General features: G+C 43.5%; 1 protein-coding gene and 1 long non-coding RNA gene across 4 annotated transcripts in view; both read left to right on the forward strand.

Annotated features, from left to right (window-relative positions):
• Positions 1 to 3,201: 3,201 nt before the first annotated feature.
• PPP1R3C (protein phosphatase 1 regulatory subunit 3C) lies at positions 3,202 to 8,082 on the forward strand. The gene is made up of 2 exons (XM_043476377.1): positions 3,202 to 3,359; positions 5,612 to 8,082. The coding sequence occupies exons 1-2, from the start codon at positions 3,346 to 3,348 to the stop codon at positions 6,552 to 6,554; spliced, it is 957 nt and encodes a 318-aa protein (XP_043332312.1). The 5' UTR covers positions 3,202 to 3,345; the 3' UTR covers positions 6,555 to 8,082.
• An 11,999-nt stretch (positions 8,083 to 20,081) lies between these two features.
• Positions 20,082 to 27,455, forward strand: part of LOC122446593 — a 33,178-nt gene continuing 25,804 nt past the window's right edge. For 2 of the 3 annotated variants that reach the window (XR_006270930.1, XR_006270929.1), the window contains exon 1: positions 20,082 to 20,736. This is a non-coding gene — a long non-coding RNA (uncharacterized LOC122446593). Of the gene's footprint in view, positions 20,759 to 27,455 lie in introns of all 3 variants that reach the window. The other variant, XR_006270931.1, reaches the window with a different exon arrangement.

Genomic DNA, 27,455 nt, shown 5'->3' on the forward strand with positions numbered 1-27,455 from the left:
CCAGAAACACTGCACAGATCAAGAAGCCCTCATCAATAGATTCATTGTTTAGACTGGTAGGACAAAGCAATGTTTGGATGCTGTTAAACTGCAGTTGGAGAAAAATTACAAGTAACTATAAAACTTCCCACAATTCCTAATCTACTGTGTCTTTACTTGTGCAACTCATGACTAGGAATGCTGATTCCATTCCAGTCCCTCTCATCACAATGAAGTGCAATAAAACCCTGGAAGGAGGTAGAAATGAGGGACCTGATTCTGCTAGTTGAGATAAGTCAGACACAGAAAGACAAATATTCACATATGATCTCACATATATATGGACTATAAAAAAGCTAACCTTATAGAAACAGAGTCAAATGGTGGTTACCAGGGGTTGAGGGTATAAGCGAAAATGGGGAGATGGTCAAAGAGTATAAACTTCTAGGAATCTAATGTACCACGTGGTTAATAATACTGTATTATTATATACTTGAAAGTTGCTGAGAGAATGTATCTCAACTGTTCTTACCATAAAGAATAAATGGTAATTATGTGACTTGATGGAGGCTTTAGCTAGTGCTATGGTGGTAATCATTTTGCAATACATCAAATTAATACTTTGTATACTCTAAACCTACATAATGTTGTATATCAATTACATCTCAGTAAATCTGAGGTGAGGGGAGGGAATATAAGTGGGAGGCCTGGATCATCCAGTTTAGAAGTTAATTGCGTGTTGACTCTTCTTTGGAGACAGCCCGTTTTAAAAAATATAAATTTATTTATTTTAATTGGAGGCTAATTACTTTACAGTATTGTATTGGTTTTGCCATACATTGACATGGCTCAGGGCTGGTGCACTGGGATGACCCAGAGGGATGGGATGGGGAGGGAGTTGGAAGGGGGTTCAGGATGGGGAACACATGTACACCCGTGGTAGATTCATGTCAATGGAGACAGCCCTGTATCCTTGATTTTTAAGTTCAGAATAGTGGCTTTTATGGCATCAGTCAGCACCAGGGGGCAGAAGAGAAAGCAGTTTGAACAGAAAGAAGCCCAAACTCAAAAGGACTGTGAGTAAATGGTGTAAGCATGTCAAAGCCTCCAACACAGTTCTTAGCACCTAGTAGGTAAGCTATATATATTAGCTGAATCTGAAAGTCTTAAGTCATTTAATGATGATTTCTCAGTTACAGAGAAAGTCCAGGTTCACTGTAGAAAAAAATAAAAAAATACAGAGAAGCAAAATGACAAAAAAGTGAAAAGTGAAAGTTGCTCAGTTCGTTAGTATTAGTGGCTTCAGTCATGTCCAGCTCTTTGCGACCCCATGGACTGTATAGTGCATGGAATTCTCCAGGCCAGAATACTGAAGTGGGTAGCCATTCCTTTCTCCAGGGTATCTTCCCAATACAGGGATTGAACCCAGGTCTCCTGCACTGCAGGCGGCTTCTTAATCATCTGAGCCACCAGGGAAGCCCACAACATGAGAAATAAAATTTTAATTATTCATAATATCACTATTGCCCAAAATTAAGCACTGTTAACATTTTGGTCGAGTATATTCTCTTTTCCATATATGCATGTCTTACCCCTAAAATGGGATCACAATTTATTTTTCTTATTTCATGTTTCTCTGTAACTGTAATTGGTAATAGCCACTCTTTAGCTCAACATAGTGTTGTTGAACACATACCGAGCACTTTGCTGAGTTTTCTCATCTGCACAGTTTCATTTAATCCTCAGAACAATTTCACTATCTCCATTTTACTGATGAGGGAGTTGAAGCTCGAACTTGTCTAGATTTGAAAGTGTCAAACCCAAACCGTGCCTCTTCAGCTAGTTTTGGTTGTGCTGAGAAACTAGAAGATCTGCTCTTAGTTGGATGTTTCCTTTAAAAAATCAAGCCCAAGTGATAAACAACTGCCCCAGTGACACTCAGTTTCTTTTTCTTTAGCCACACCATTTTAACAGTGATTTTAAAGACACAGGGATTTGTGTACATTTTACACTGCATATTCTGTACATTTTAATGGACTACTGGATAACTAAATTGAGAACAGAGCAAGGACATGGATTTTATACAAACAATTCCTACTCGACTTAGAAATTTAATTTTATGGTTGTAACTGATGGTCTAAAAACTCCCCAAACTAAACAAAATTATGAAACCTCGCTGAGAGTAACTGGCCTGGGAGAGTCATGAAACTTACAGTGCGATAGTTTAACATTTTGGTTTTCACATCGGTGCCAGAGGACGTCAGAACCGAGTCGAGGGATTTGGGTTGACCACTGGCTCTGCGGGCTGACCCACCACATGAGCAAAAGAGGCCTTTTCATTTCTGGCTTTAGTTTTCTCTTCCAGGGAGAAAAACTGAAGAATAGTTCGAAATACAAAGTGCCTTTTAATGAAATGCTGCCTCATTGTCTTATAACAGAGCTAACACGTACTGCCGGTGGCTCAAGATGGTAAAGAATCTGCCTGCAAAGCAGGAGACCCAGGTTCAATCCCTGGATCAGGAAGATCCCCTGGAGAAGGGCATGGCAACCCACTCCAGTATCCTTGCCTGGGAAATTCCAAGGACAGAGGAGCCTGGCGGGCTAGTCCCTGGGGTCTTAAAGAGTCGGACAGGGCTGAAGCGATCTATACTGACTAACACGGTTTATTAACAATATTAGTTAGAGAAGGAATGTACTGTGTGGTGCATTTGTGGGTTCACCCTAACCCCAAAATATGCGGTCAACTTCTGATTGCTCAGGGCAAGGAAAGGGAGATGAGCCAATGCACCAAGCAATGAACAAGATAAACATTTCAAAAATGTAAATATAAGCACACACACACATCCCATTCCCCACCCCCACCCCTCCACGCCTCCGCGGAACGAGCCACAGTGTCCTGCGCTCAGATAACGTATACAGAAGCCTAGCGAGTGAAAGACACCTCCCTCCCGGCAGCCCCGCTGTGTCGGCGCCCCGCGCGGGAGGAAGATTGCTGCTTTCCCTCTTGGCCTGCAGCCGCTACTTGCTTTACGCGGTTGCCTCCGCGCCTCCTCGCCCGGGGTTCGTGTTACGCTACCCTGGCCAGCTGGCCCCGGGTCCCAGAGCGCCCCCAGCGCCCAGCGAACCCTGCACCACGGCCGTCACGTCCCGGGCAAGGGCTCGCGCCCCAGCCGAGCGCTGGTTGGTCGCGCCGTCGAGCCCGCGGCCCGGCGATTGGCCCTGGCAGTCGGCTCACGTGGTCCCGAGCAGTTAAGCGGCCTCCCGGGCCCCGCACCCGCGATCTGCCGGAGCTGCGGCCACACGGGGACTCCCGGGAGACGGGTGCGAGCTCTCGCAAACCGCGGAGAGCCGCCGCTCCTCTGCCTGATGAGCTGCACCAGGTAGGTTCCCGGCAGATTCTCCCGCCCGGAGCTCAGGGAGAGCGCAGCTGTCGGGAGGCTGGGATGCGTTTTCCTGCTGTCATCCCCGCCCTGGAGACCCCAGGGGAGGGCGGGTTGACAGGCTGCTGACTTGAATCTGGCGCCCGGGAGGCCTTGGAGGTGTGAAGATTTGCTCTGAGCATCTTAGGCAGAGCTGATTTCGGTAAACGGTATCTTAAACCAGAAACTGTTTTGACGTGAGTCAGCTTTAGTTCTGATTCCCTCGTGGATTCTAACCGTATCTCTTGGTCCTGCCCAGATGTCTCAAGGACTCGTGGGAAGAGCACTCAGATTTCTGGTTGGGTAGTTTAGCTTTGGGAAGAACTAACGATGGACGATGTTCACTTTCCTTGGTCCTCTTTCCTTCTTCTGACGGTTTGCCATAGCAAACTCAGTCTCAGAGTTTGAGCAAATGATTATTTTTAAACTCTTGGGCCAGACTTAACATTCCAGGGAAATCGCCATATCCTAAAACTGTCTTTCTATAAGTGCAAAATATGAAAATACAGAACAAAACCCCAAACAAATAAAAAAAAAACACCCACAAAACTACTTAAATAGCTTCTTTAGGCATAACTTAGCAGAAGACTTCTCTGAAATTCCTGCCTGTTAACTATTATTAGACCAATAAATATAGCTTTCTCTCTCATTTGTTTGTTCTAAGTTTGTAGGTCTCCCAGAAAAATCCTAGGGCTAATAAAATGAATTCTCAGAATGTTTTTTTATTATCCATCTTATGATTATGACCATTTGCCTATGTGCTTAGAGATGCTGGGAAGACAGTTACTAAAGCCAGAATGAGAAATGTCACATACAGTATACACACACTTCTTATCTGAAGGCTAGGATAGGGAAAAAATGTCCTTGAGTTTGGCAATGTATACACAGGGCTAAAGGCCAGAAAAAATATCCTTCTTGATGGATACTTCATGGTTTAATATTTCTGAGCATAGTTATGTTTAAATTTTAAATAGCTTTATTATCTTTCTGGTTATAAATATCCATTGCCAGAACATTAGAAAATACCAAAAAAGTACAAAGGCAAAAATAGATCACCTATCACCCAGAGATAATTGTTAACTTTTTGTTGTGCTTCCTATTACACTTTTCAACATTTATAAGTTCATATGTGTGTGTGTGTGTGTGTGTGTGTGTGTATAAAACACATATTGAAAATACCCTATTTTCAGGTTTGGCTTTCCCAATGACTCAGCGGTAAAGAATCTACCTGCAATGCAGGAGACACGGGTTCGATCCCAGGGTCGTGAAGATTCCCTGGAGAAGGAAATGGCAACCCACTCCAGTATTCTTGCCTGGAAAATCCCATGGACAGACGAGCCTGGTGGGCTATAGTCCATGGGGTCACAAAAGAGTCTGATGCAACTGAGTGACTAAATAATGACAATAATTTGCAGATCATCAGCTTTTCCCACTTAAATGTGGACTTGACATGAATGTCTTTTTGTGTAAAATACAGATTATGTAAAGTTTTTTTTTTTAATTCATAAATGGCTGCCTTGCACTTCAGTGGGTTATTTGTATAAAATGAGGAAGAACATGGTAATGAAAGTACAGAGATAATCCTCTGATTCACTCTTTCTAGTCTTTTGTTCTCAAAATCCTTTGCTGTTTTTATTCTTTCTTTTTAAATGGACTATGGTTCCAGAGAAGTGTAATTGATTCAGTAGCAAAATCATCAAAGCAGTCGAGGGAGTGCAGTCTGGAACTTTGATTCTAGAACCTGTCTGGTCATTAGCTTACCTGGGAAGCTTTAAGAACATATATAAATTCTTGATGCAATGGATTCTGCATTGAAGAGAAAGGTAGAAAATCCAACTCTCTAGGCCATGGTGGGGGCTTCCGTGGTGGCTCTGATAGTAAGGAACCTGCCTGAAAACAGACAGGTTTGAGAACTGGTGCTCCAGAATAGAGCAAATGCTTTTAGAGCTGTATTAGAGATGATCCCATCCAAATCTTTTATTTCTCAAATGGAGAAGCTGGGTCACCAAGTGTTTTAACCCAGGGCCTATAGCCGGTCAAGGGTAGAGCCAAACATAAGATGCAGCTCTTATCACTTAACCCTGCATTCCTATACCACATGTGAGAGCACTGTGCTGGCTATCATAGCCAACAAAATTAGTACAGACATACTTGGGACCAGGGGAAGTGCATTCCAGGTGCAGATGATAACCCCTCTTCTTTCTATATTCCAGAATGATCCAGGTCTTAGATCCACGGCCTCTGACAAGTTCCGTCATGCCCGTGGATGTCGCTGTGAGGCTCTGCTTGGCTCATTCCCCACCTCTGAAGAGCTTCCTGAGCCCTTATGATGACTTCCAACGAAGAAATTTTGTGAACAAATTAAAGCCCCTGAAGCCGTGTCTCAACATAAAGCAGGAAGCCAGAGCACAGGATGACTGGAAGCCTTCACACAACCAAGCCAAGAAGCGGGTGGTGTTTGCGGACTCTAAGGGCCTCTCCCTCACCGCCATCCACGTCTTCTCAGACCTTCCAGAGGAGCCCGTGTGGGATCTCCAGTTTGACCTGTTGGACCTGAATGATATCTCCTCAGGCTTAAAGCTCCATGAGGAGAAGAACCTGATTCTGGATTTCCCTCAGCCTTCAGCTGACTACTTAAGTTTTCGGAACCACTTCCAGAAGAACTCTGTCTGCCTGGAGAACTGCTCTTTGCAGGAGCGAACAGTGACGGGGACTGTGAAGGTGAAGAACATGAGCTTTGAGAAGAAGGTTCAGATCCGGATCACTTTTGACTCCTGGCAGAGCTACAACGATGTGGACTGTGCCTACATGAAAAATGTGTACGGTGGCTCGGAGAGTGACACCTTCTCGTTTGCCATTGACCTGCCCTCCGTCATCCCCACGAAGGAGAAAATTGAGTTCTGTATCGCCTACCATGCTAATGGGCAGGTCTTCTGGGACAACAACGAGGGTCAGAATTACAGAATCATCCATGCACAGTGGAAGCCTGACGGGGTGCAGACGCAGATGGCATCCCAGGACTGTGCCTTCCACCAGGCGCCACCCCCCAAGGCCGAGCTGGAGTCGACCGTCTTTGGCAGCCCAAGGCTGGCCAGTGGGCTCTTCCCAGAATGGCAGAGCTGGGGGAGGATGGAGAACTTGGCCTCTTACCGATGAATGAAGCAACCTGGTGACCGGTCTTGACCTTATTCCCCCATGTGATTCTAGGTCTGTGTTGCTCAATCTTAGGAAGGCGTTGCTACTTTCCTTCAGTAGGCTTAGGTTGGAGCTTTTGAGACCTGGCTACAAAAAATGATAGCCCCTTGAGAATTTAGTGTGGGGGTTTGTATGGATGACATTGCCCAGTGTTGCTATAGAGGATCAAGTTACAGCCTGGAACCCTGTTTTTATAAAAGTCATATTCTGTCAACACCCTTTTCTCCTTCCCTCTCAATTCACTGGCTTTCATCTTGGGCAAGGAAAGGTTGAGGATGGACAGTGGATGGTGATGGAAAGCTGTGTTAATGGTATGAGGAATGTCTGAGAAGTATACACAAAGGGCTCTGCAGCTCAGGTCAGAGTGGAAGCAGGAGGTCTGATACTTAATTGTTGGTGAGAAAATGAAGGTTATTTTGTTTTTTTAAGTTGGTTTTACAGTTTTCTCCTGGGGAAGTAATTTGTAGGGGGGAGAAAATGATCCATTGTAGGTATTCTCGTGGAGAAGAACCCAAACAAACTTTAGGGGTACTGAGTGGTTATTGGGGAAAGGTGAATTATAACTCTGGAGAATCAGATTTTACACGAAGCCTTTCTGTTCAAGCGTGACTCATCAAAAATCATGATTTGGGGAAAGCTTAAGCAAATCTGGCTTTGCAGTCCCGGTGGGATAAGTGACCTTACCTGTGGCCCAGGTATTATGCTTGGGTTCTCAGTGTAAATGCTGCTTAATCAAAAAACCCATGCCATTATCATTGGCCAGCAACTTGTAGGGACTCTATGTCATGTCAAGGATCACTCTCTGCAAGTGCCTTGATTAAACCAGAATGTTGTAGTTGCTTAACCCAAGTACCTGAAGGGTCATCTGATAACTCATGAGTGTTTGACCTCATCGGAAGGTCCCCTCTGTTTGCTGGCATTCCGCCTGCGACACTATTGTATCTTCAAGAGTGTTATAAGTGTACACAACTCGCATCCTTCATATTGAAGGTGACTCGTTTTCCTGCCATACTTTATCGATGTGATATTGGAAGTGAAGACTGACACTGATTCTCAATGCAAGAATCCAGTACCTTGCACATAAAAGTAGCCATTTCTGTTTCTTGCCTATGTTCTTCTTGTTATTTTAAGTCTTCCTACCAATTTCTTGAAAGTCAACATTTTTTTTAATGGAGGTGAATTGTTTTGGATGTGTTGTAATATACTTTGTTTTGGACTGTGCATAAATCAATTCTGTAAGATCTTAAGAACAGGAGCCTCTGAATGTTCACTTCTATCATCATGGACATCCGTTGAAAGGTGTTCTGAGAATGCAGTTAATTTTAACACATGTGATATGCCATGCTGGAAAAGTACTATTGGAATAATTCTGCTGTGACAGTATTTGAGGTTTGGCTAGCACCCACAATTTTGCTATTCTAAATATTTCACTCTCCTGTAGCTATCCTCTGTGAACTTCTCACTTTAAAAATAAAAGTGTTTGATATAAGATCTGAGAATGTTTTCTTTCTCAAAGTCCCAGTTAGTTAAATAAGAAACCATCAACTGAGATTCTCCTGTTTTGTTTAACTGAGCAAGGTTAGTTTGGACCAGGAATTGGATCTGCCTGAAGGTATTCACATGGTCCCAGTCTCATTAGTGAGAATTTCTACCTCCTGACGATTGGGGCTGGGGTCTAGGGGCAGTGACTTGGGCTGCTGGGACTGTCCCTCTGACTGTCCCCATCTGTGCTGACTGCTCCTCACACACTGTCAGTTTTATCTTGGGGGCCACTTCTCAGCTTGAAGTAGGGGAGGGGGTGGTGTGGGAAGGGCTGGAGCAGCTACTGTCTCCTGAGTTCCAGCTCCTTCCTGAAAGGGCAAAGCTTGGAGCTGCAGGGAGGTGTGTGTCGCAGGCAGCGGGCATCAGTCCCAGACTGAGGGGAGGTTCAGCTCCTGGGGGTGGGAAGCAGCGGGTACAGGAAACAAAGTCTTAGTTCTAGTTCTTGCCTAAAACTCCAGAAAGGAGTTTCTGCACAGTGTCTCTTAAGGGGGACTAACCAACCTTCTAGAAAGGCCCAATGATAAAAAACAAATTTTATCATAACATCTTCTTCATCAGAAGTTGTGAACTGTAGGCTTACAGGCTGTATCTGGCTACAGATATTTTTTCCTCTTTTAAAGAATGTTTTAAATTATGAAAGTATGATAACACATTTACAGGAGACTCGGAAACTATAGAACAAATTTACATATAGTTCCACTATATAATTATTTTTGAAGTTGATTAAGATTTTTAGTTGGAGTTTCAATATCAAACTCTCAAAAATTAATAGAATGAATATACAGAAAAGTAGAAGGATATAGTATCTCTGAAAATGGCTGCAGATTTTTTTTTTGGACACAGGTTGATTTTTTGTTTCTCTTTTTTTTTTAAAAGAGAATTTATTGCTAAGAGCAGGCCATCAGCAGGCTACATTAAAAAAAAAATCTGAATTTCCTTTTAGCTCAAAATATTGCAAGGTCTTTCCTAATGGTGACCATCACCTGGAGTTAAGTGCAGCTGCCTCCTTTAGATGGGCTTTACCTGCTTTTTTTTGTCATCCCTGCTTCATTCTCTCATGCTGTCCCCCTACCTCTGTAAGCACTGGAGTTCATCACCCATATTTTGTTTCCTCTGGCTCTCTACTGGGTTAGGTGAAGCCCACCCTCTTCCCATAGGATGGAGAAAAGTTAAATATCAGTCTGACAAGGACCTTGAAAACCGTAGGATGCAAATGTCCACCTTTATAAGAGAAACTCAGATTCAGAGAGGGGAAGTGACTTGTTTGAGGTCCTGTGGCAGGTTGAGTCGGCCTGGAACAGTGATTTCTAGGTTGGACAGTGATTTTTTTGTTTTGTTTTTTAGTATTTTTATTACTTCTCTTTTTTAAAATCAAAGTTTTTGTTATTGAGGGCAGTGACTTTTTGCCTAGTGTTTTCCTTCCCGTTTCTTTCTTGAAGTCTTCCCTGAAGACCCTCCTTTCCTCGCGACCCCCTTTCTTTTTGTGATTAAATTCTTTTTATTGGAGTGTAGTTTATTTACACTGCTGTGTTAGTTTCTGTTGTACAGCAAAGTGAATCAGTTATACATATGCATATATCCACTCTTTTTTGGGTTCTTTTTCAATACAGTTCATTATAGTGGATCAAGTAGAGTTTCCTGTGCTATACGGTAGTCCTTATTGTGTGTGTACTCAGTCACATCTGATTATTTGCGACCCTTTGGATTGTAGCCCACCAGGCTCCACTGTTCATGGAATTTTTTCAGGCAAGAATAGTGGAGTCAGTTGAGATTTCCTCTTCCAGGGGACCTTCCTGACCCAGGGATCAAACCTGAATCTCCTGCATTTGCAGGCGGATTCTTTGCCGCTAAACCACTGGGGAAGCCCCTAGGTCCTTATTAGTTATCTATAATATTTTATATACTATTGTGTGCATATGTCAATCCCAAGCTCCCAATTTATCCCTCCCCAACCCTTACCCCACTGGTAACCATGAGTTTGTTTATTACATCTGTGACTCTATTTCTGTTTTGTAAATAAGTTCATTTGAACAATTAGATGCCTCAGCACCCCTATATTGTCAAAATCCCAACTGTGTTTTTCTTGTAAGCCTTTTAGCCTCCTGCCCTTGGCAGCTTTGAAATTTGACAAATATCTTGAGTGGAAAAGGAGCTGAGGGTCAGGTTCAGTCTTCGACACACCCTCTCACCAGAATATTGACGTAGTCTGAACTCTTAAATTTTCTTTTTTTTTTTTTCCAGCTTCTTGAAGCCATCTGTCAATGTCATTGGTATTCTTCCAAGGCAAAGTTCAGATTTTCATTTTCTTGTCCAGAATCAGCAAATACATCCAGGTACAAACAGCTGCAGTGTGTCAGTTCAACTTAGCCATAAAGTCTGGTTGTTTTAGTAACTTTCCAGTGCTTTTAAACAATTTGTTGGTATTTCTCCCTAGAGTGTCTTGTTCATCTTTATGTTAGTATTTGTCTGCCTCAAGCTACTCTATCATATTCAAAAATGATAATATATCTTATCTTTGATTCTCTCTGTATAGTTTCTCCTTATTTCAAGTCCCTGGTTGTCTCAGCAATAGCTTAATGCTTTCAAACTTTTAGTTGTTGTATTTTATACAGCTTTTCTAGCTGTTCTCATCTGGAGCATTAGTCTACTGCAAGCTCTTCTCTCTTAACTTTATACAGTTCAGTGCATCATCCTATGTGAATTTCTTCTAGAAATCTAAGGATAGGGAATAATTATACTTTGTTATTGTAAAAATTGAAGAATATAACCAAGATCCTAGCCTGGATAGAAAGCTATTTCACCGTTGTCCTCCAGAAGCATTTTAGAGATTGTTCTCATACCTAAAGAAGTGCTTCATAGGAGACCCAAACTTATACCCTGTGCAACATGGCTGAGAATGGCTTTGAAAATGCGACAATTAAAATATAAAGTCTAGATTATTCCCCACCAAAACTCTCCCAGTACAAAACACTCAAAAGTGCTAGATAAAATATTTTCTAACTATGTTATCAAAGCACTGCTAAGCTGGGAAGAAAGTAAAGTGAGTTAGTCGTTCCATCATGTCCCACTCTTTGTGACCCCATGGACTGTAGCCCACCAGACTCCTCTGTCCATAGAATTCTTCAGGCAAGAATACTGGAGTGGGTAGCCATTCCCTTCTCCGGAGGATCTTCCCGACCCAAGGATCAGAACCATGGTCTCCTGCATTACAGGCAGATTCTTTACTATTTGAGCCACCAGGGAATAACTTCCTTAGTCCTCTAAAGTGAAAGTGAAAGTGAAGTCGCTCAGTCGTGTCCGCCTCTTTATGACCCCGTGGACTGTAGCCCACCAGGCTCGTCCGTCCATGGGATTCTCCAGGCAAGAATACTGGAGTGGGTTTGCCATTCTCTTCTCCAGAGGATCTTCCCCACCCAGGGATTGAACCCAGGTCTCCTGCATTGCAGGCAGACACTTAACCTCTGAGCCACCAGGGAAACAAGTCACCAGGGAATAACATCCTTAGTCCTCTAAACAAAAAGCAAAAGCAGAACTCTAGGAAGGTAAATGGCTGGCACCTGTCCTGAAGTCACTTGTTAATCCCTAGGTGACCAACATTGCTTTTTTTGACATCTACGGCTGCTTTGAGGATGGAAGATGCAGATTAAGGTGGTAATGGGGTCACAGTGAATAGCATAGCCAGAACCAAGAAAGGATAGACCCTTGGTAAGAAAAGGATAAAACTCTCTTGCAAAGAAATTCAACTAAGAAAGATGCCTTGATCTCTGGGTAGAGGGGGAAAAACCTCCTCTTAAAATTCGTAACCACAATCTGTTCCTCACATGGATTTGCAATCTGAATTCACATTCCTGTGTTCTGAAAAACCTCAAGCAGAAAGTCTATTTAAAAATGGCTTCTGGCTGCAGTACCCACAGATTCTTATTAGAAGCAAATGTAAGTGCTCTGTGTGAGTGTATCTTCAAACATAAGCCCACAGAATTTTCATCAAACATGAATTCACATCCAGTGAAATAAAAAGTGAATAAAATTTTTGATAAGATGCATGAAAATAAGAATGAGAACATTAAAAAATTTGGGATTTAAAAAATGTCATAAGCATAGGTAACAAATACATAACTAAAAATTAATATAAAAGCATTAAGAACAATTTTATACTAATAAATCTTGAAATAAACAAAACAGATGCATTTCTAGAAAAATGTGTTATTTCAAAATAATCTCAGGTAGAAATACAAGATCTGGTTAGTCCTATAAATATTTAAGATTAGTAGTTTAAAATCCATTTATAAGTAAAATACAAGGCCTAGATATCTTTTTCAGGTGGGTTGCATCAAACATTTAAGAATCAAATATTTCTAATCTTATTTAAAATATTCTGCAGTATATATAAAAAAAGAAGGAACATTCCCTGACATATGTTAAGTTACCATAACTTTGACACTGAAACTTTATAAAGACAGTGTAGGAAAGAATAACAACTTCACTTATAAATAGATGGAAAAATTTATAAACAATAAATTATTAAAAATTAATCCGAAATATATAAAAAGGTAAGGTATTGTAATCAGGTTGGGGATATTCTAAGAAGGCAAGGTTGGTTCAAGTTTAGTTCAACACTAGAACATCAACTACTATAATTTGCCACATAAACAGATTAAAGGAATAAAAACATGATCAAATCAATAGATACCAAAAGTGTTTAAAAATTTTATACCATTAATAAAAACAACAACAACAACTATTACTACTCAAACTAGGGATAAAGGGAAACTTCCCTGGGTCGCAAAGATCCCCTGGAGGAGGGAATGGCAACCCACTCCAGTGTTCTTGCCTGGAGAATTCTATGGACAGAGGAGCCTGGCAGGCTACAGTTCATGGGGTCGTCAGACACGACTGAACAACTAACACTTTCACTTCCTTTAATTTGAAAAAATGATACTGACTAAAAATAAGAACAATTAAAATCTACCACAAACTTCACACTCAGGAAAAGGCTGACACGACTTTTAAGATTCAATCCTCTATCACCACCTCTTTCAAATACCGTGCTAGAAATCTGAGCCAGTAAAGTAAAGTAAGAAAGAAGTAAAAATGGAATTGGAAGGAAAGAAAGTATATTATTTGCAGATAATATATTTGTCTGAATAGAAGAGCCAAAAAATCTACTAGTAAATTATTAGAATAAGTGGAGAATTTAGCAGTTATTGTATATGAGATTGTGATAGTTAGCCTACAAAGATAGCCCCAGAAAGCTCCACCTTCTGAGTTTCACCCTAGGGTAGTCTCCTGCCGGGGATCCAACCCAGGGCTCCACATTGTAGTCAGAGTCTTTACCGTCTGAGCCACCTGGGAAGCCCTAAACTATAGTCTGCTTCCGTATTATACTAGAGTTGCTCTGTAACCAATAGAACAGAGCAGAAATCGTGATATGGCACTTCCAGGATTAGGTTACAAAAGATACTGTGGCTTTCATCTTAGTGGTCCTCTCTCTCTCTTCCTCTCCCTCTCTCCTCCTCTTTTTCTCCCCTCTCTCTTCCTTCCTCCTCTCTCCCCTTTCCTTTCCCTCCCTCTTCCCCTCTGTCTCTCTTTTTTTAATTTTCTTTTCAAAGTCTTTTGGTGGAGGTTACTGATGATTTAGTCCCTATGTAACCCTTAAGAGTAATAAATTGGAAATATCTGGGTTTTGAAAGTGATGTTCTCCCAGTCCCTTTAGGATGTGGTTTGAATTCATGATAAAGGACCCTCTTTATTTGTTTTTTTCCTATACTTTTGAGATGCCAGATGGTGTCAAATTGAGTAGAAGTTTTCTTTGTGTCCTCATTGCTGCTGCAGAAATGAAAATAAAAACTGAATCCTTGGATGTTTTTGTCAAAGACCAGCTATTTTCTAGGTTATTTGTGCTTACACCTGGGGTTCTAGGTGACAAAAAGGCTGATCCTATTTAATTCTGGCAAACACCCTCCCTTAACGTTCTACATGGCACTCTTGCTGGTACCTACAACTATAGGCACCTACATTGCTGTGCCTTTCTGATTCCTCGGACAGTCTCTCAGTCTTTATTTATCTATATTAAGACTTTGTCAAACCCTGGCAGAGAGAGGCACCTCCCATCTTGGGATCAGTTCCGACTATAATATATCATCATCTAGTTTCAGTGTGCTTGGAAACAATGATCAGGCCAAATTTGCCATTACAGCAACAAAACATATAGGTGCATGTCATGGAAGGATACAGTCATTAAGATACCCGCGGGGACTCCTGGCTGTTTGGTTCCAACTTCTCAGAGCTCCTTTACTGGAGGCGCTGTTACTGGATCTAGGTGTTAACAGCTTCTTACTCATATGGGTCCACTGAGTCGGAGGAGCTGGTGAGTCACATGCTTATATCTGCTCCTCCAGCAGATATTTTATCCTGTCCATTTATAATGCTGACCAGATTCATAGTAACTAAAAATGGCTGTAACCGGAGACACACAAAGACTTAAATGTTCAGTATGTACACTGTTGGATGATGCAACTTTCAAAATTAATCTTTGGATATACCCTAGTTAATAGTCTATAAACTGCTTGTTCTTATGTCTGCCTGGGGATTTGTGACACACCCTCCCCTTTGGACGCGGACCATTAGGTCACATGGCATCAACCCTAGCATATAATGGGAATTGCCTCTTTGTTGCTACCAACGTCTTCGCTGGCAACCGAAAAACTGGAAATGAATTCCAAAAGTAACCATGATGTTGGTGGTGGTGCTTTAGTTGCTAAGTTGTGTTTGACTCTTGCAACCCCGTGGACTGTAGCTGGCCAGGCTCCTCTGTCCTTGGGATTTCCCAGGCAAGAATACTGGATTGGGTTGCCATTCCCTTCTCCAGGGAATCTTCCCAACCCAGGGATCGAACCTGGGTCTCCTGCATTGCAGGCAGTCTCTGAATTGACGGAGCCACCAGGGAATCCCTAACTGTGTTGATAAAAAAAGTAAATGTGTTAGTCTCTCAGTCATGTCCAACTCTGTGTGACCCCATGGACTGCAGCCTGCCAGGCTTTTCTGTCCATGGAATTCTCCAGGCAAGAATACTGGAGTGGGTAGCCATTCCCTCCTCCAGGGGATCTTTCCAACTCAGGGATTGAACCTGCGTCTCCCACATTGCAGGCAGATTCTTTACTGTCTGAACCATGTTGGTAGCAGACAACAAATGTTCTGGGTGCTTTTTGTTTTTATTTTTTGGCCAGCACGTGGCATGGGGGATCTTAGTTCTGCAACCAGGGATAGACCCTATACCCCCTTTCTTAGAAGTTTGGAGTCTTAACCACTGGACCACCAAGGAAGTCTGTCTATGCATACATTTAAACTCTTTTCATGACCACTGTCATTATCATAAATTTCTTTTTCTTCTTAGGGCCTTATATTGGAAGCAAGTTATTTAATGCCATTCGAGTTGTCATTATGCTCCTGAGGTCATTGCAGGTAGATGTGAGTACTGAATGGCTGAGATTTAAGATCTGATAGGAAGATAAAGTCTCTTATTTCTCAAAAGCTCTTTTTCTTTTTCCAATTTCCAAAGTCTTACCTCTCATCAAAAAAAAGGTTTCATTTTTACCTATATATAATAATTGTTATTAAATTTTAGTTAAGGGACCTGAGACAGAGATAAACCAAGTACTGGGGAAGGTGAAGAGGACAGAGAAGGTGATTCTGCTCTTTTAGCTTATTAGGACATGTGAAAATGATGGTACCTCTGGCTCAGTGGAGGTTTTGTGAAGTATGGGAGGAAGATTATATTTTTGCACATACTGAGTTAGAGGTGACAGTGGAGCCACCAGTATTTTATGGATAATTGGTGATGCAGATGAGTTTAGAGCTGGACACACAAATTTGTGGACAAGGGAAGAAAGTTCTCTAGGGCATACTCTTCCCTCCAATTCCTGTCCACTCGTCCCAGTTCTACTTTCTGGTGTTCCACTAATAAGTGCACTATACTGCCCTTGGCCCCTCTGCCCCTGCACTTTGGAAGATCCTTCTCTGACCCTCTGCTAACCGTAGCTCTTCCCGGAGAGTGAGCGATCCCTGAGGCCAAGGGGGTGTGCCCACCTGGAACCTCTGCTCATCTCCCTTCTAGACTATGCTCACGGTGCCCCTGGACCCTGGAATGGCGTCCCCAGCCAAGCCCACCTCCAGGGCCCTGCTCTGCTGGCCTCTGCTCTGAGTGAGTCTTCCTGAGGTTGGTGGTTGCACCCTTGGTCCTGAGAGGTGGCTGTCTGGATGGGGTGGCGGAGCTCACGTGGACAAGGCTTGTGGGCTGGTGTGTCCACTGCATAAGGATGAGGTCCCCAGTGTGGCAGGATGAAGTCAGGGTGGCTGACTGGGGCCTCCAATTGCATCCTTGTCCTGGACCCTGTGAATCTTGGAAGCCTTTAACTCCGCTTACTCTTTCACATCCCAGTTCTTGAGTTCCTTAAGAAGAATCAGAACCCTTCTTTTGACACTTATTCACTGCTCTTTTCCCATGTGCCTGCTGTGGAGAGAGAGCACTCAGGTGTGTGCTCCGTGACAGGGCAAACCCAGCCGTGTCTTTTCTACCTGTCTTTGCTCCCATGCGCTTCCCTGCTCTGGTTCTTTGTTCCATCTGCCCTCGAACTCATTTCTTAGAAGGTGGAATGGGGCAGGATGCTGTCAGACACAGGGGGGCAAAAAGAGGAGCTCACAGGGCCATGGATTGGTGTCAGTCTCTGTAGGGTTTTACAAGTTTGCCTTGAGTGGGGATCAGGGACCCTGTCCTCGGGTGATATTGCAGACAAAGTGGACAACTTTGGTCTCAGACTCTTTTGCAGACAAGCAGCATGTCCTGAAGAAGCAGGGGCTCCTTGAAGACTCCTGGCCAGACACCAGGAGAGGAAAGTGTTTCACTGCTGACTGCAATGTTAGGGCTGCTGTGACGTGGACAGAGCGCCTGCAGGGCTTTAGCTCCTGGAAGTCAGCCAAAACTTTTTTGATCTTGAGGGAATTAGCAATTTAGGATTCTGTATGTACGCATTGTATTAAAAGTCTAAGGCAACTTTTCTAGGTCTGCCATGTAATGTGATCCAAGTACAATCTGCCTACATCAGACTTTGGAGAAATTTTACTGTAGGGAGGCTTGAGTAACTATCCCATTGTTCCTCTTGCCTTCTTTTGACTTTTTTGGCTGATGGTTCCCTCATCCTTCGTGTCATGCTTAAGTGTCCCCTCCTCAGAGTGGTCTCTCTGACTATCCCCTCTCGGGTAGGTATTCCTGGATATTCTCCCACATTTGTTGTTTCATCAGCTGTTCTTGAGTGTCTATGAAGTATTTGGATCCCTCAATTCATGTCCTCACGAAATTTATATTAACTGAGCATGTATTAATGTGCCAGGTGCTGTTAACAGGGTTATTTATGTTTTCTTATCTAATCCTATGAGGTGCGTACTATTATCATCCCCATTTCACATGTGAAGAAGCTGAGGCACAGGGAAGTTAAGTAACCTGGCGAGGGCATACAGTTAAAAAGAGGCAGAGCTGGGATTTCAGCCCAAGGAGTCTGATTCCAGTACATGAACATTTCCTCTCATGGTGTGTGCTGGTATGTTCAGTCGCCTCTGACTCTTTGCAGCTCCATGGACCATCGCCTACCTGGCTCCTTTGCCCATGGGATTTCCCAGGCAAGAATACTGGGAAGGGTTGCCATGCCCTCCTCCAGGGGATCTTCCCAATCCAGGGATCAAACTTGCATCTCTTACGTGTCCTACATTGGCGGGTGGATTCTTTGCCACTAGCACCACCTGGGAAGCCCTCCTCTCGTGGTACTCTCTTCTTTTCCTTCATCATGTGTCTCACAATTATAATTTTATCTGATATTGGATGTTGAATGAGACCTTTCTGTTGTCTTGGAATGGCTGCTAAGGCTCACAGGTGACACAAAACGTCTTAAGCTCACTCTGTTTCTAAAGAGAGCTCCCAACCAATTTTCAGCAATTGAGGTGGCAGAACTGGCCCCAATACCATCTACTCTTCCCCTGTCTTGGGTCTATGAGGAAAAGGCTGAGCTCGAGGAGACGGTGGGGATCCTCAAAGTCAGCTTGAGGGAGAGCAGAGCTCCTGGTGAGAATATGCCTCCCTGGGGCAGGGACAGTATGCCTCCTCCCTCCTCTGAGTCAAGGGAGAGATGCGGGTGTGCTCTGGGAATTGCCAGCATCACATTCCCTGGCTGGACATCTGCTTGAGCAGCAGTACTGCTATCTGTCTGTGTCTGTTTTTGTCTGGGGAAGATATATTGACAAGAAAAGGCAGGGCTGAAAGGATGCCCTTGGGGCAAGGTCTCTCCCAGGGCTTGGCAGGATGTCTGACTTTCCCATGGGTCAGAAGGACATCGGGAAGGTACTGAGCCCCAAGCCAGGATGGCCACCCTTTGGGTGAGGGTGCCTCCAGCAACAACAGTCTGTGAGGTGGGCTCTAGGTGGCAAGGGGCAGAGAGTGGGGAGGAAGAACTCAAGGCTTTCTGCCCCTTCTGGCCAAGCCCCTCTGGCAGCAAGTCCTGGCCACTCAGGGAGGGCAGAGGGCTTTCAATCAGATATGAGGTGGGAGTTTACCTTGGCCCAGACTAAATTTCAATAACCAAAAGTGACAGGAATCAGTGGAATCTGCCTGAGATATTTTAAGGGGTGCAGTGATGGAGGGAGATAATTTGACACAGCTGAGAACAAATTAAAACTAGTGTTGGGAAAAAATTAAAACTAGGTCATGTTTCTTCTCTATTGATTTGGAACTTCTTGGTGAGCTGGTATACGTATTTAACTGTGTGTTGGTTTATGGGCTGTCTCCCCTAACTAGACTGTGGCCTCTGTGAGGGCAGGACTTGTCTGTCTTAATTACTGTTCTATTCACAATACCTAGCGCAGAGTCTGGCAGGATAAATGTGCATTGAAGTGAAGAGTAAAAGATGTCACTGGAGGCCTGGGGAAATTTAATCGGTTGTTGATCCTGGCATTCCAGAAGACTGACTAGACCTATCCTCCCCTCCCTCCAGTAGATGCTCTGCAATCTTGGATACTAAAGGACTGTTAGTAAGAGGACCTCAGCACAGGAGCTGGGAACATGGGTATAACAGTCATATAAATCTAGGTTCAGAACTCAGTACCCACACTCTCCACCTAGGGTCTCAGCCAAGTAACATAACATCAGAACTTCCTCATTGACAAAATGCCTGTGTCATATTGACAACTCAGGATTGTTACGGAATTTAAATGCAATCATGCATGTCAAGCACTTGTGTACATTTGCCTGCAACAGAGCAAATGTTTACTAGATTGTGGGTCTGACTATTCGGGGCATGCAAATAATGGTTTAAGATAGATGTGGCCTGAACCAGGTGACTTAGTGGTAAAGAGTCTTCCTGGCAATGCAGGAGACTTGGGTTTGATCCCTGGGTTGGGAAGATCCCCTGGAGAAGGAAATGGCAACCCACTCCAGTATTCTTGCCTGAAAAATCCCATGGACAGAGGAGTCTGGCGGGCTACAGTCCATGGCCTGGCAAAGGAGTCAGACATGACTGAGCGTACATGCACACATGAGGCCTGAACCGTAGGGGATTCTTTTGAGTAACATGACCTGAAACTGGTCATATTAAGGCTCAGAACTTGGTGAGTGGGGGGTGTGGGGTGCCCATGATTCTGTGTTTTGGACTTCCAGGACCTTCGAAAGCATGTGATGCAGGAATCAGGTGAAGATTACCTGTGGGAAAGGGCTTTGCAAAGCCTGAAGTGGGGAACAGTTTGAACACTGCAAGCGTTAATAGTGGGCAACAGGCAGGCTCAGGGGCTTATTGTTTATTTATAGAAAGGCCTTGGGGAGGCAGAGGAGAGGAGGGAAAGAAAAGAATGTGTGTCTGTGCAGGCGTGTGTGTGTGTGTGTGTGTGTGTGTGTGTGTGTGGACAGAGAGAGGGAGGGGAGAGACAGAAAGAGGAGAGAAACTTCTGGGCTTTCATTTAACATGTGCACTCTGCCTTCTCTCTTGTCCCCTCTGCAGTCCTTTTCCTCCCAGCTGTCACAGTGCCACCTCCTCTGGCCAGTCCTGTCTGGACACCCTGTCTGACCTTGAACTATCTCTCAATCCTTCCGGGTATTGCCTCAGCCAGCCAGGGAGAGCCTGGTCCTGGCAGAGGCTGTGTTGAAAATAATTCACTCTGAAAGCTAGGCTTGTTCTCTTCAAAGGGTGAAGCAAGCTAGACAGAAGGGATGAGGGAGTTCCCCCCAGCCCCCACTCCCTCACAAGCCCTCTCTTGGAACCTACCCTTCCCCCTCCCCGGGATGACCTCTGTCCTTGATGAAATGGGAGAAACAGAACAGCTAGGCTTGTTTCCTTTCCAAATGAAAAGATGGACACCCTGAAGTGCATTTTAATCACTCTCTGGCAAGTGTGGGGTGACTGGGGGAGGGGAGGAGGCTGACTTGCCCTTTCTCTGCCAGTTCTCTGGGAACCTAGCCCATCCGTATTTCTCCATAAAACTTGAAGGGCAGTGTATCATTGTGGGAGAGATACTGCAGTTTCCCCAGACAGAAACCTATCCCTTCTTAAGGGTCTTCATTTACAAGGTCAGTTGTATTCATTGAACATGTGAGTATTTAGAGAGATGGAAATTGATCAGGGGCACCAAAGAAGTTTCAGGTTAGGAGGGACCTCTGCTCTACTTCTATGTCTAGAACAGTGGGAAAAAAGAGGAAGGCTTAACATGTTGGGGATTTCATGGAGCTCAATGAAAGTTGAATGAAACCCTGGTTGGGAATGGCTTCTTGGGTAGAGAGATATGAAGTTTGACTGGAATTTGGACAGAGAGGAACAGAGATGGTGTTCCAGAAGGGCACCAAGAACAGAGGCAAGGAGTGGCCATAACCATGCAGTGGTGGGAAAGCAGAGAGATAAACGTGCCTGGCCATATGGCTGGGGGCTGCCATCAGATGAGGTGCAGTGAATGATGGAGGCTGAAGAAAGTCATCTTTTTCTATCCAGGTAAGAGGGAGATAGAGTGAAGTTTATCTTTACCTGAAGCAATGCAGTGAGAGCAGAGGGTTAGAAAATTTGATGAGGGTTGCTCAGGGGAGAGAGATGGGAGGAGGAAAGTTCAGTTGGGAAAGCCACTGTTATAGCCCAGGTGAGGAGGGACAAACACCCGGGCTGGGATGGGCGGCAAGCCTGATTGGATGTGAGGGGAGCAAGGCAATCTCAGCCCTTCTGAGAGAGATGCTTCTGGGGCCTCTGAATGCAGAGTGAGAAGAGGCTCTTGGCTGGGCTGGCTTGGCCGTCGTTGTCTAGTTAATGACAAGTGGCTATCTGCTTACACAAGTGACTCATGCTGCAGTGCTGGGCGCACAGATGCTCCTGGTACCACTAGTCAGCTTGAGGAAGGGCATAACATTTGTTTTTGCTTGTTTGTCTTGTGGTTGGCAGTAAGGTGAAGACTTGAAGGTCAGTGGGCATGCTTTCCATTTGGCTTAATGAATGGATTTTTGATTCTTCATGGGAAATCCAATTTCTCGGAATTTCCATTGCAGACTCTTCCTTTAGACAGGAGACATATTTATCAGTCTTCTTTAGAGAGCCTATAACTGAATGATGATGATTTCTGAGCAATCAAAATGAAGAATTTGCACTGAAGTTTATGTTTTATAAAGAGACATCTTCCTTAAAGACTTCCTGACAATTTAAAAAAACCTGCATATGGTTTGTCTTTGAGGATTTCCTCACATTTGAGTAGATAGGACATCCAAATTGGGGACTAAGCTGAAAAGATGCTGAGTCTTGGGGGCCAAAGCGAGAGAGATGCTAGAGAGAGTGAGAGGGAAAGGCTGAAGATGTGGGAAGAGAAAATTTGGATTTCTTAGGTCCCTGAGGTGACATTTACTGCCCATTTACTGGAGCCCCACTGTCAGACTGAACAGGAGTCTGCCAACCAGCTGACTCAACCATCACAGCGCAGAGGGGAGGAAAGTAAAGAGGAGGTTAAGAGACAGTGCAAGGCAAACACAGCTAGGTTTGTTACCCTGAGTCCACCTATGGCAAAGAGGCAAAGCTATCTGCAGCCTTGCATACTTTAGTGAGAATTATTTTCAACCAAAGACTCAGTTGTTTGTTTCTTAGCTATGTTAGGGCTTCTCTAGTGGCTCAGTGGTAAAAAATTAGTCTGCAATGTAGGAGACCTGGGTTTGATTCTTGGGTTGGGAAGATCTTCTGGAGAAGGGAATGGCAACCCACTCCAGTATTCTTGCCTGGGAAATCCCATGGACAGAGGAGCCTGGCTGGCTACAGTCCAAAGGGTTGCAAGAGTCAAACACAACTTAGCAACTAAAGCACCACCACCACCAATTTGGTTACTTTTGGAATTTGTTTCCATTTTTTCAGCTGCCAGCCAAGACGTTGGTAGCAACAAAGCGGTGATTCCAATTACGTGCTAGGGTTGATTCCATGTGACCTAATGGTCAGCGTCCAAAGGGGAGGGAGTGTATTACAAACCCCCAGGCAGACATGAGAACAAGCAGTTTATAGACTATAGACTAGGATATATCCAAAGATTAATTACAGTCCATGGGGTCGAAGAAGAGTCAGATGCAACTTAGTGACGAAGCGATGACAGCAACAACAGCTGTGTTTAGTTAAATGAGAGAATGGAATCTTGTATGGGGTAGGGGAGGTAGGTAGATGAACAAGAAGAAGTATTAATAGTAGGCAAATTGTAATGAATCGTCAGAGGAACTTTGGATATTGAGGAAACTACAGGAGGGCGGTGGTCACCTCCACTGTGTGTAAGGGGCCATTAGCATTGGAATTTGACTAACATTTATTGAGGACCTTTTGTGACCTAACAGCTTATTTATTCCTTACAACAGCCCTGTAAGTAAAATTTAAATGATTCCCATCTTGTAACTAAGGAAACTAAAGTTCAGAGAGGGTAAGTCATTTTCCCAAAGTCACACAGCTTGTCCTGTATGCAGGGTTGGGATAGCTCATCAAGTCCACTGCTCTTTTCAATGAGTCTCTGGGCAGGATCAGTCCAAAGGGGTTTCCAGGCTGGGAGGTTGTGTTTGTCATGTTTCTAAGTGCTCATTTGGGTTTTTAATACTTTAATCTAGAGCCCTTCTGTTCACCTATTTCTTTAGTAGAGAGTGGGCCTTGTTAATAAACAAAAGTCACAAGTCAGATTTTCTTTGGCCTCTCAGACAGAGCTCAGCTGGTTGGTTTGGTTTTATTTTGTCTTGTTCTTAAGGATAAAGAGAAACAAAATGCATTGAAAATAAACAGAGTAAGATGTTTAGATAGATTCCTCACTGTTTCTCCCCCACCCCCAGTTCATATTTCTTTACTTTTTCTGGGCCTTTATACAAGGCGGTGGTGGAGAAAGGATTTGCTGCTGGAGGGCAAAAGAACTACACCCTCCTTCTCCTGCTCCTGCTGTCTCCTCCCCTCTCTCTTCTCTTTTTTCCTTTCCTTTCTCTTTCCTTGGCCCTTCCTGCACAGGTGGAAATGGTCTCTCTTTGTGGGTGAGGAAAAGAGACTGTGGGTTTGGCTGAATATTTTTATCTGTGACCTGGTGATAGAATAAAAGGAGCCTTGAGTTGAGGGTATTTTGTAGATGAGATGAACAACTCCTTAGAAGAGGGGCTCTGCAGAGCTCTGTGACAACCTAGAGGGGTGGGATGGGGGGAGAGTAGCAGCAAGGCTCAAAGGAGAGGGGATGAGTGAGTGAGTGAGTGAGTGAGTGAGTGAGTGAGTGAAAGTCGCTCAGTTGTGTCCGACTCTTTGCGACCCCATGGACTATACAGTCCACAGAATTCTCCAGGCCAGAATACTGGAGTGGGTAGCCTTTCCCTTCTCCAGGAGAATCTTCCCAACCCAGGGATCAAATCCAGTTCTCCCGTGTTGCAGGTATATTCTTTCCCAGCTGAGCCACAAGGGAAGCCTGGGAGAGGGAATATATGTATCTTATGGTTGATTTACATTGTTGTATGGCAGAAACCAACACAACATTGTAAAGCAATATCCTACAGTAAAAAATAAATTAAAAAAAAAGAAGAGGGATCTGAGCTCCAGTGAGCTTCCTCGGTGGCTCAGATGGTCAAGAATCTGCCTCCAATGCAGGAGACCGGGGTTCCATCCTGGGTTGGAAAAATCCCTTGGAGAAGGAAATGACAATCCACTCCAGTACTCTTGCCTGGAGAATTCCATGGACTGAGGAGCCTGGCAGGCTACAGTCCATGGGGTTGCAAAGAGCCAGATGCGGCTGAGCAGCTGACGTTTTCTGAACCCCAATAATCATTAGTCAGGCACCAACAGTTTTCAGAGCTTTGATGTGCTGTTTAAGCCCTGGAGATAAATGGGAACCAATGGTCACAGGGCTTGTAATCTGCTCAGGGAGTCATCTCGGGCAGCCCTGAGAAAACGGGGACTGGAGGAGAAGCCTGGAGAGGCTCCCTCAGCCTGAATGGAGGAGGCAGAGGAGGAGAAGGAGAAGGAGGAGGAGGAGGAGAAGGAGGAAAGCAACTGTGGGGAAGGAAGAATTCCATGGGGGCAGACCCCAGGCACTGGCCCCAGGCCAGAAGTATACAACCCCAAGCTGAGGAGGCAAAGCAGCTGAGCATCGGAAGTCAGACAGGCTAATATTGAAGTCCAGGCCTGTCTTTACAAGCTGGGTGAAGCTGGGTAAGCTGTTTACCCTTTTGAGCCTCATTTCCTTCATCTATAAAATGAAGCTGAAATCTGTACTTGCCCTATTAGTCTGTTGTGAAAATTAATGATAAATTGCTGATCTCAGAACTTGGCCTTCAACAATCAATATTTGGCCAGATCTTGTCTAGTAGAGAAAAGTCGACCTTTCTATTTTCCTTAATGCATGAGGCTGTATAGAAAGCAGGAGACTGAGCTAAGGCATAAAGGAATCACTTCTCTTTAGAGGATTCAGCGGGGAGATTAACAATCAGCTTTGCAGAAATTCTTCTCATTTCCTAAGATTTCTGTCTTCTTAAGAAGAAACTAACAAGCAAAACTCAAATGTCTCAAAGGATGACTGTAAACATGATCATTCCTTGGTCCAGAGAAATCTTTCCTTTTGAAATTGTTTCAACCCACATGCCTGTGTTGGGCTACTGGATATGTCTGCTTGCAATTATGTGTCCTTTGGGCCATCCAGAATTACATGAGAATTGAATGTTTCTTAGCAGATTCTTTGCTTTATTTGAAGAACAAGAGAAACTTCTGCCAGTAGACCTCACGGCTACATGTATGATTTATTTTCACTGTCACTGGTCCTGAAGCCTGGGCTTCTTATTGATTTTTAAGTAAGTTTATTTTCACAAAATCAGTATGTGTGTGATGGGATCTGATAAGGCCTCCCTACAAGAAAGAACAACATTCTGAAGTCTGAGTTCCTTTTAGAAATCCTTGGCTTTAAATCAAAGTTGGAGGCATGTTTATATTTGGGGTTTAAAAGGATCAACTGAGACTTGGTAAATAAGCAAATGAACATGGAACCAGACCTAAGGAGGAGAATTGCAGCTTTGATAAATGGCAACCTGATTTGGAAGAGAGAGGTCTTTATTTCAACACCATCGAAGCCAAGTACTTTGGGCTGGAGGATTTGCAATAGGTTCCCAAGCAGACCACACAAACCAGGGTTCTGAATGGCAAAGGGTCCTTTCATTTACCACTAAATTAATCCCTTATCAAATTGGGGCCAGCTTCTGAAAGAAGGTTTTCATATTGAAAAGAGAATTTACTTGCAAGAACTTGTCAAATCCATTATGTAATTCTGAAGAATTTGCCCCTTAAAGTCAATGTTTCTGGTATTTGAGCTAATCTCACAGTGCCTTAAAGGATTCAACTTCTTTTTATTCCTTTTTGATCTGGAATTTTGGAGAAGCTCCGGTGCTGCTGGAATGTGTTTCACATTTTCAATTTAAAAACATTATTTATCTTCTCTGCTCTGGAGGTAACAGTACAATCTTGTACAAGTAATAGCCATTCATATTACAAACAGCTATTTGTGCTCATTGTGGCTCCAAAGAACGAATGAGTTGAAATGGATAAACTCAAGGTATGCAGGCCTGGCAGCCTTCTTGTTTGTCAATTATTAATCAAGGGGAGGGTGTTATCCTGTTTTGGGTTGCAGCCCATTCTCCAACTTCTGTGTAGGGTGAGGGGAGGGGTGGTGGTGATTGACAGCCACAGACAAAAACTTCCTGTGCATCTACAAGCCACTGAGTGCTGAGTGTGTAGACCCGAGGGATTCACACATATGTATAAACAGGTACAGTCTAATAGAGAGCCTAGAAATAAATCCACACATTTATAATCAACTGATCTTTTTTGTTAATTGAGGTAAAATTGATAGATTAGTCTCCAATGTGCAACATAACAATTTAATATTTGTGTATATTGTAAAGTTTAGTTACCATCTCTATGGTCAACTAGTCTTTCACATGGGAGCCAGGAATATGCAATGCGGAAAGGATAGTTTCTTCAACAAATGGTGTTAGGAAAACTGGATGTGCACATGCTAAAGAATTAAACTGAATCCTTATCTTATACCATCCACAAAAATTAACTTGAAATGGATTAAAGACTTAAAGACTTGAGACCATAAAACTCCTAGAAGAAAACATGGGAAAAAAGCTCCTTGACATTGATCTTGGAGTTTTTTTTGTTTGTTTGTTTGTTTAGATATGACACCCAAAGCACAGGCAACAAAAGCAAAAATAAACAAACAGGGCTACCTCAAGCTAAAAAGCTTCTGAAGCGCAAAGAAAACAGCAAAATGAAAAGACAACCTATGGAATGGGAGAAAATATTTGTAAGGCATATCTGATAAGAGTTTAATATCCAAAATATATAAGGAATTCATACAACTCAATAGCAACAAAACAAAACAAAACAAAACAAAACCCACAACAAACCCAATTAAAGAATGGACGAAGGATCTGAATTGACAGTTTTCCAAAGAAGACATACTAATGGCCAATAGATACATGAAAGATGCTCAGTGTTGTTAATGATCAGGGAAAGGCAAATCAAAATCACAATGGAATGTCACTTCACATCTCTCAGGATGGCTATTATTATGAAGACAAGAGACAAGTGTTAGAGAGGGTTTGGAGAAAAGGGAACCTTTGTGCACTGTTAGTGAGAATGTAAACTGGTGTACTTATATTGAAAACGTGGAGAAGGAAATGGCTTCACACTCCTGAAAAATCCCGTGGATGGAAGAACCTGGAGGGTTACTGTTCAAAGTTTCACAAAGAGTCAGACATGACTGAGTGACTAAACA

The sequence above is a fragment of the Cervus canadensis genome, chromosome 8 (assembly GCF_019320065.1).
Source record: "Cervus canadensis isolate Bull #8, Minnesota chromosome 8, ASM1932006v1, whole genome shotgun sequence".
In the NCBI taxonomy this organism is placed as follows: domain Eukaryota; kingdom Metazoa; phylum Chordata; class Mammalia; order Artiodactyla; family Cervidae; genus Cervus; species Cervus canadensis.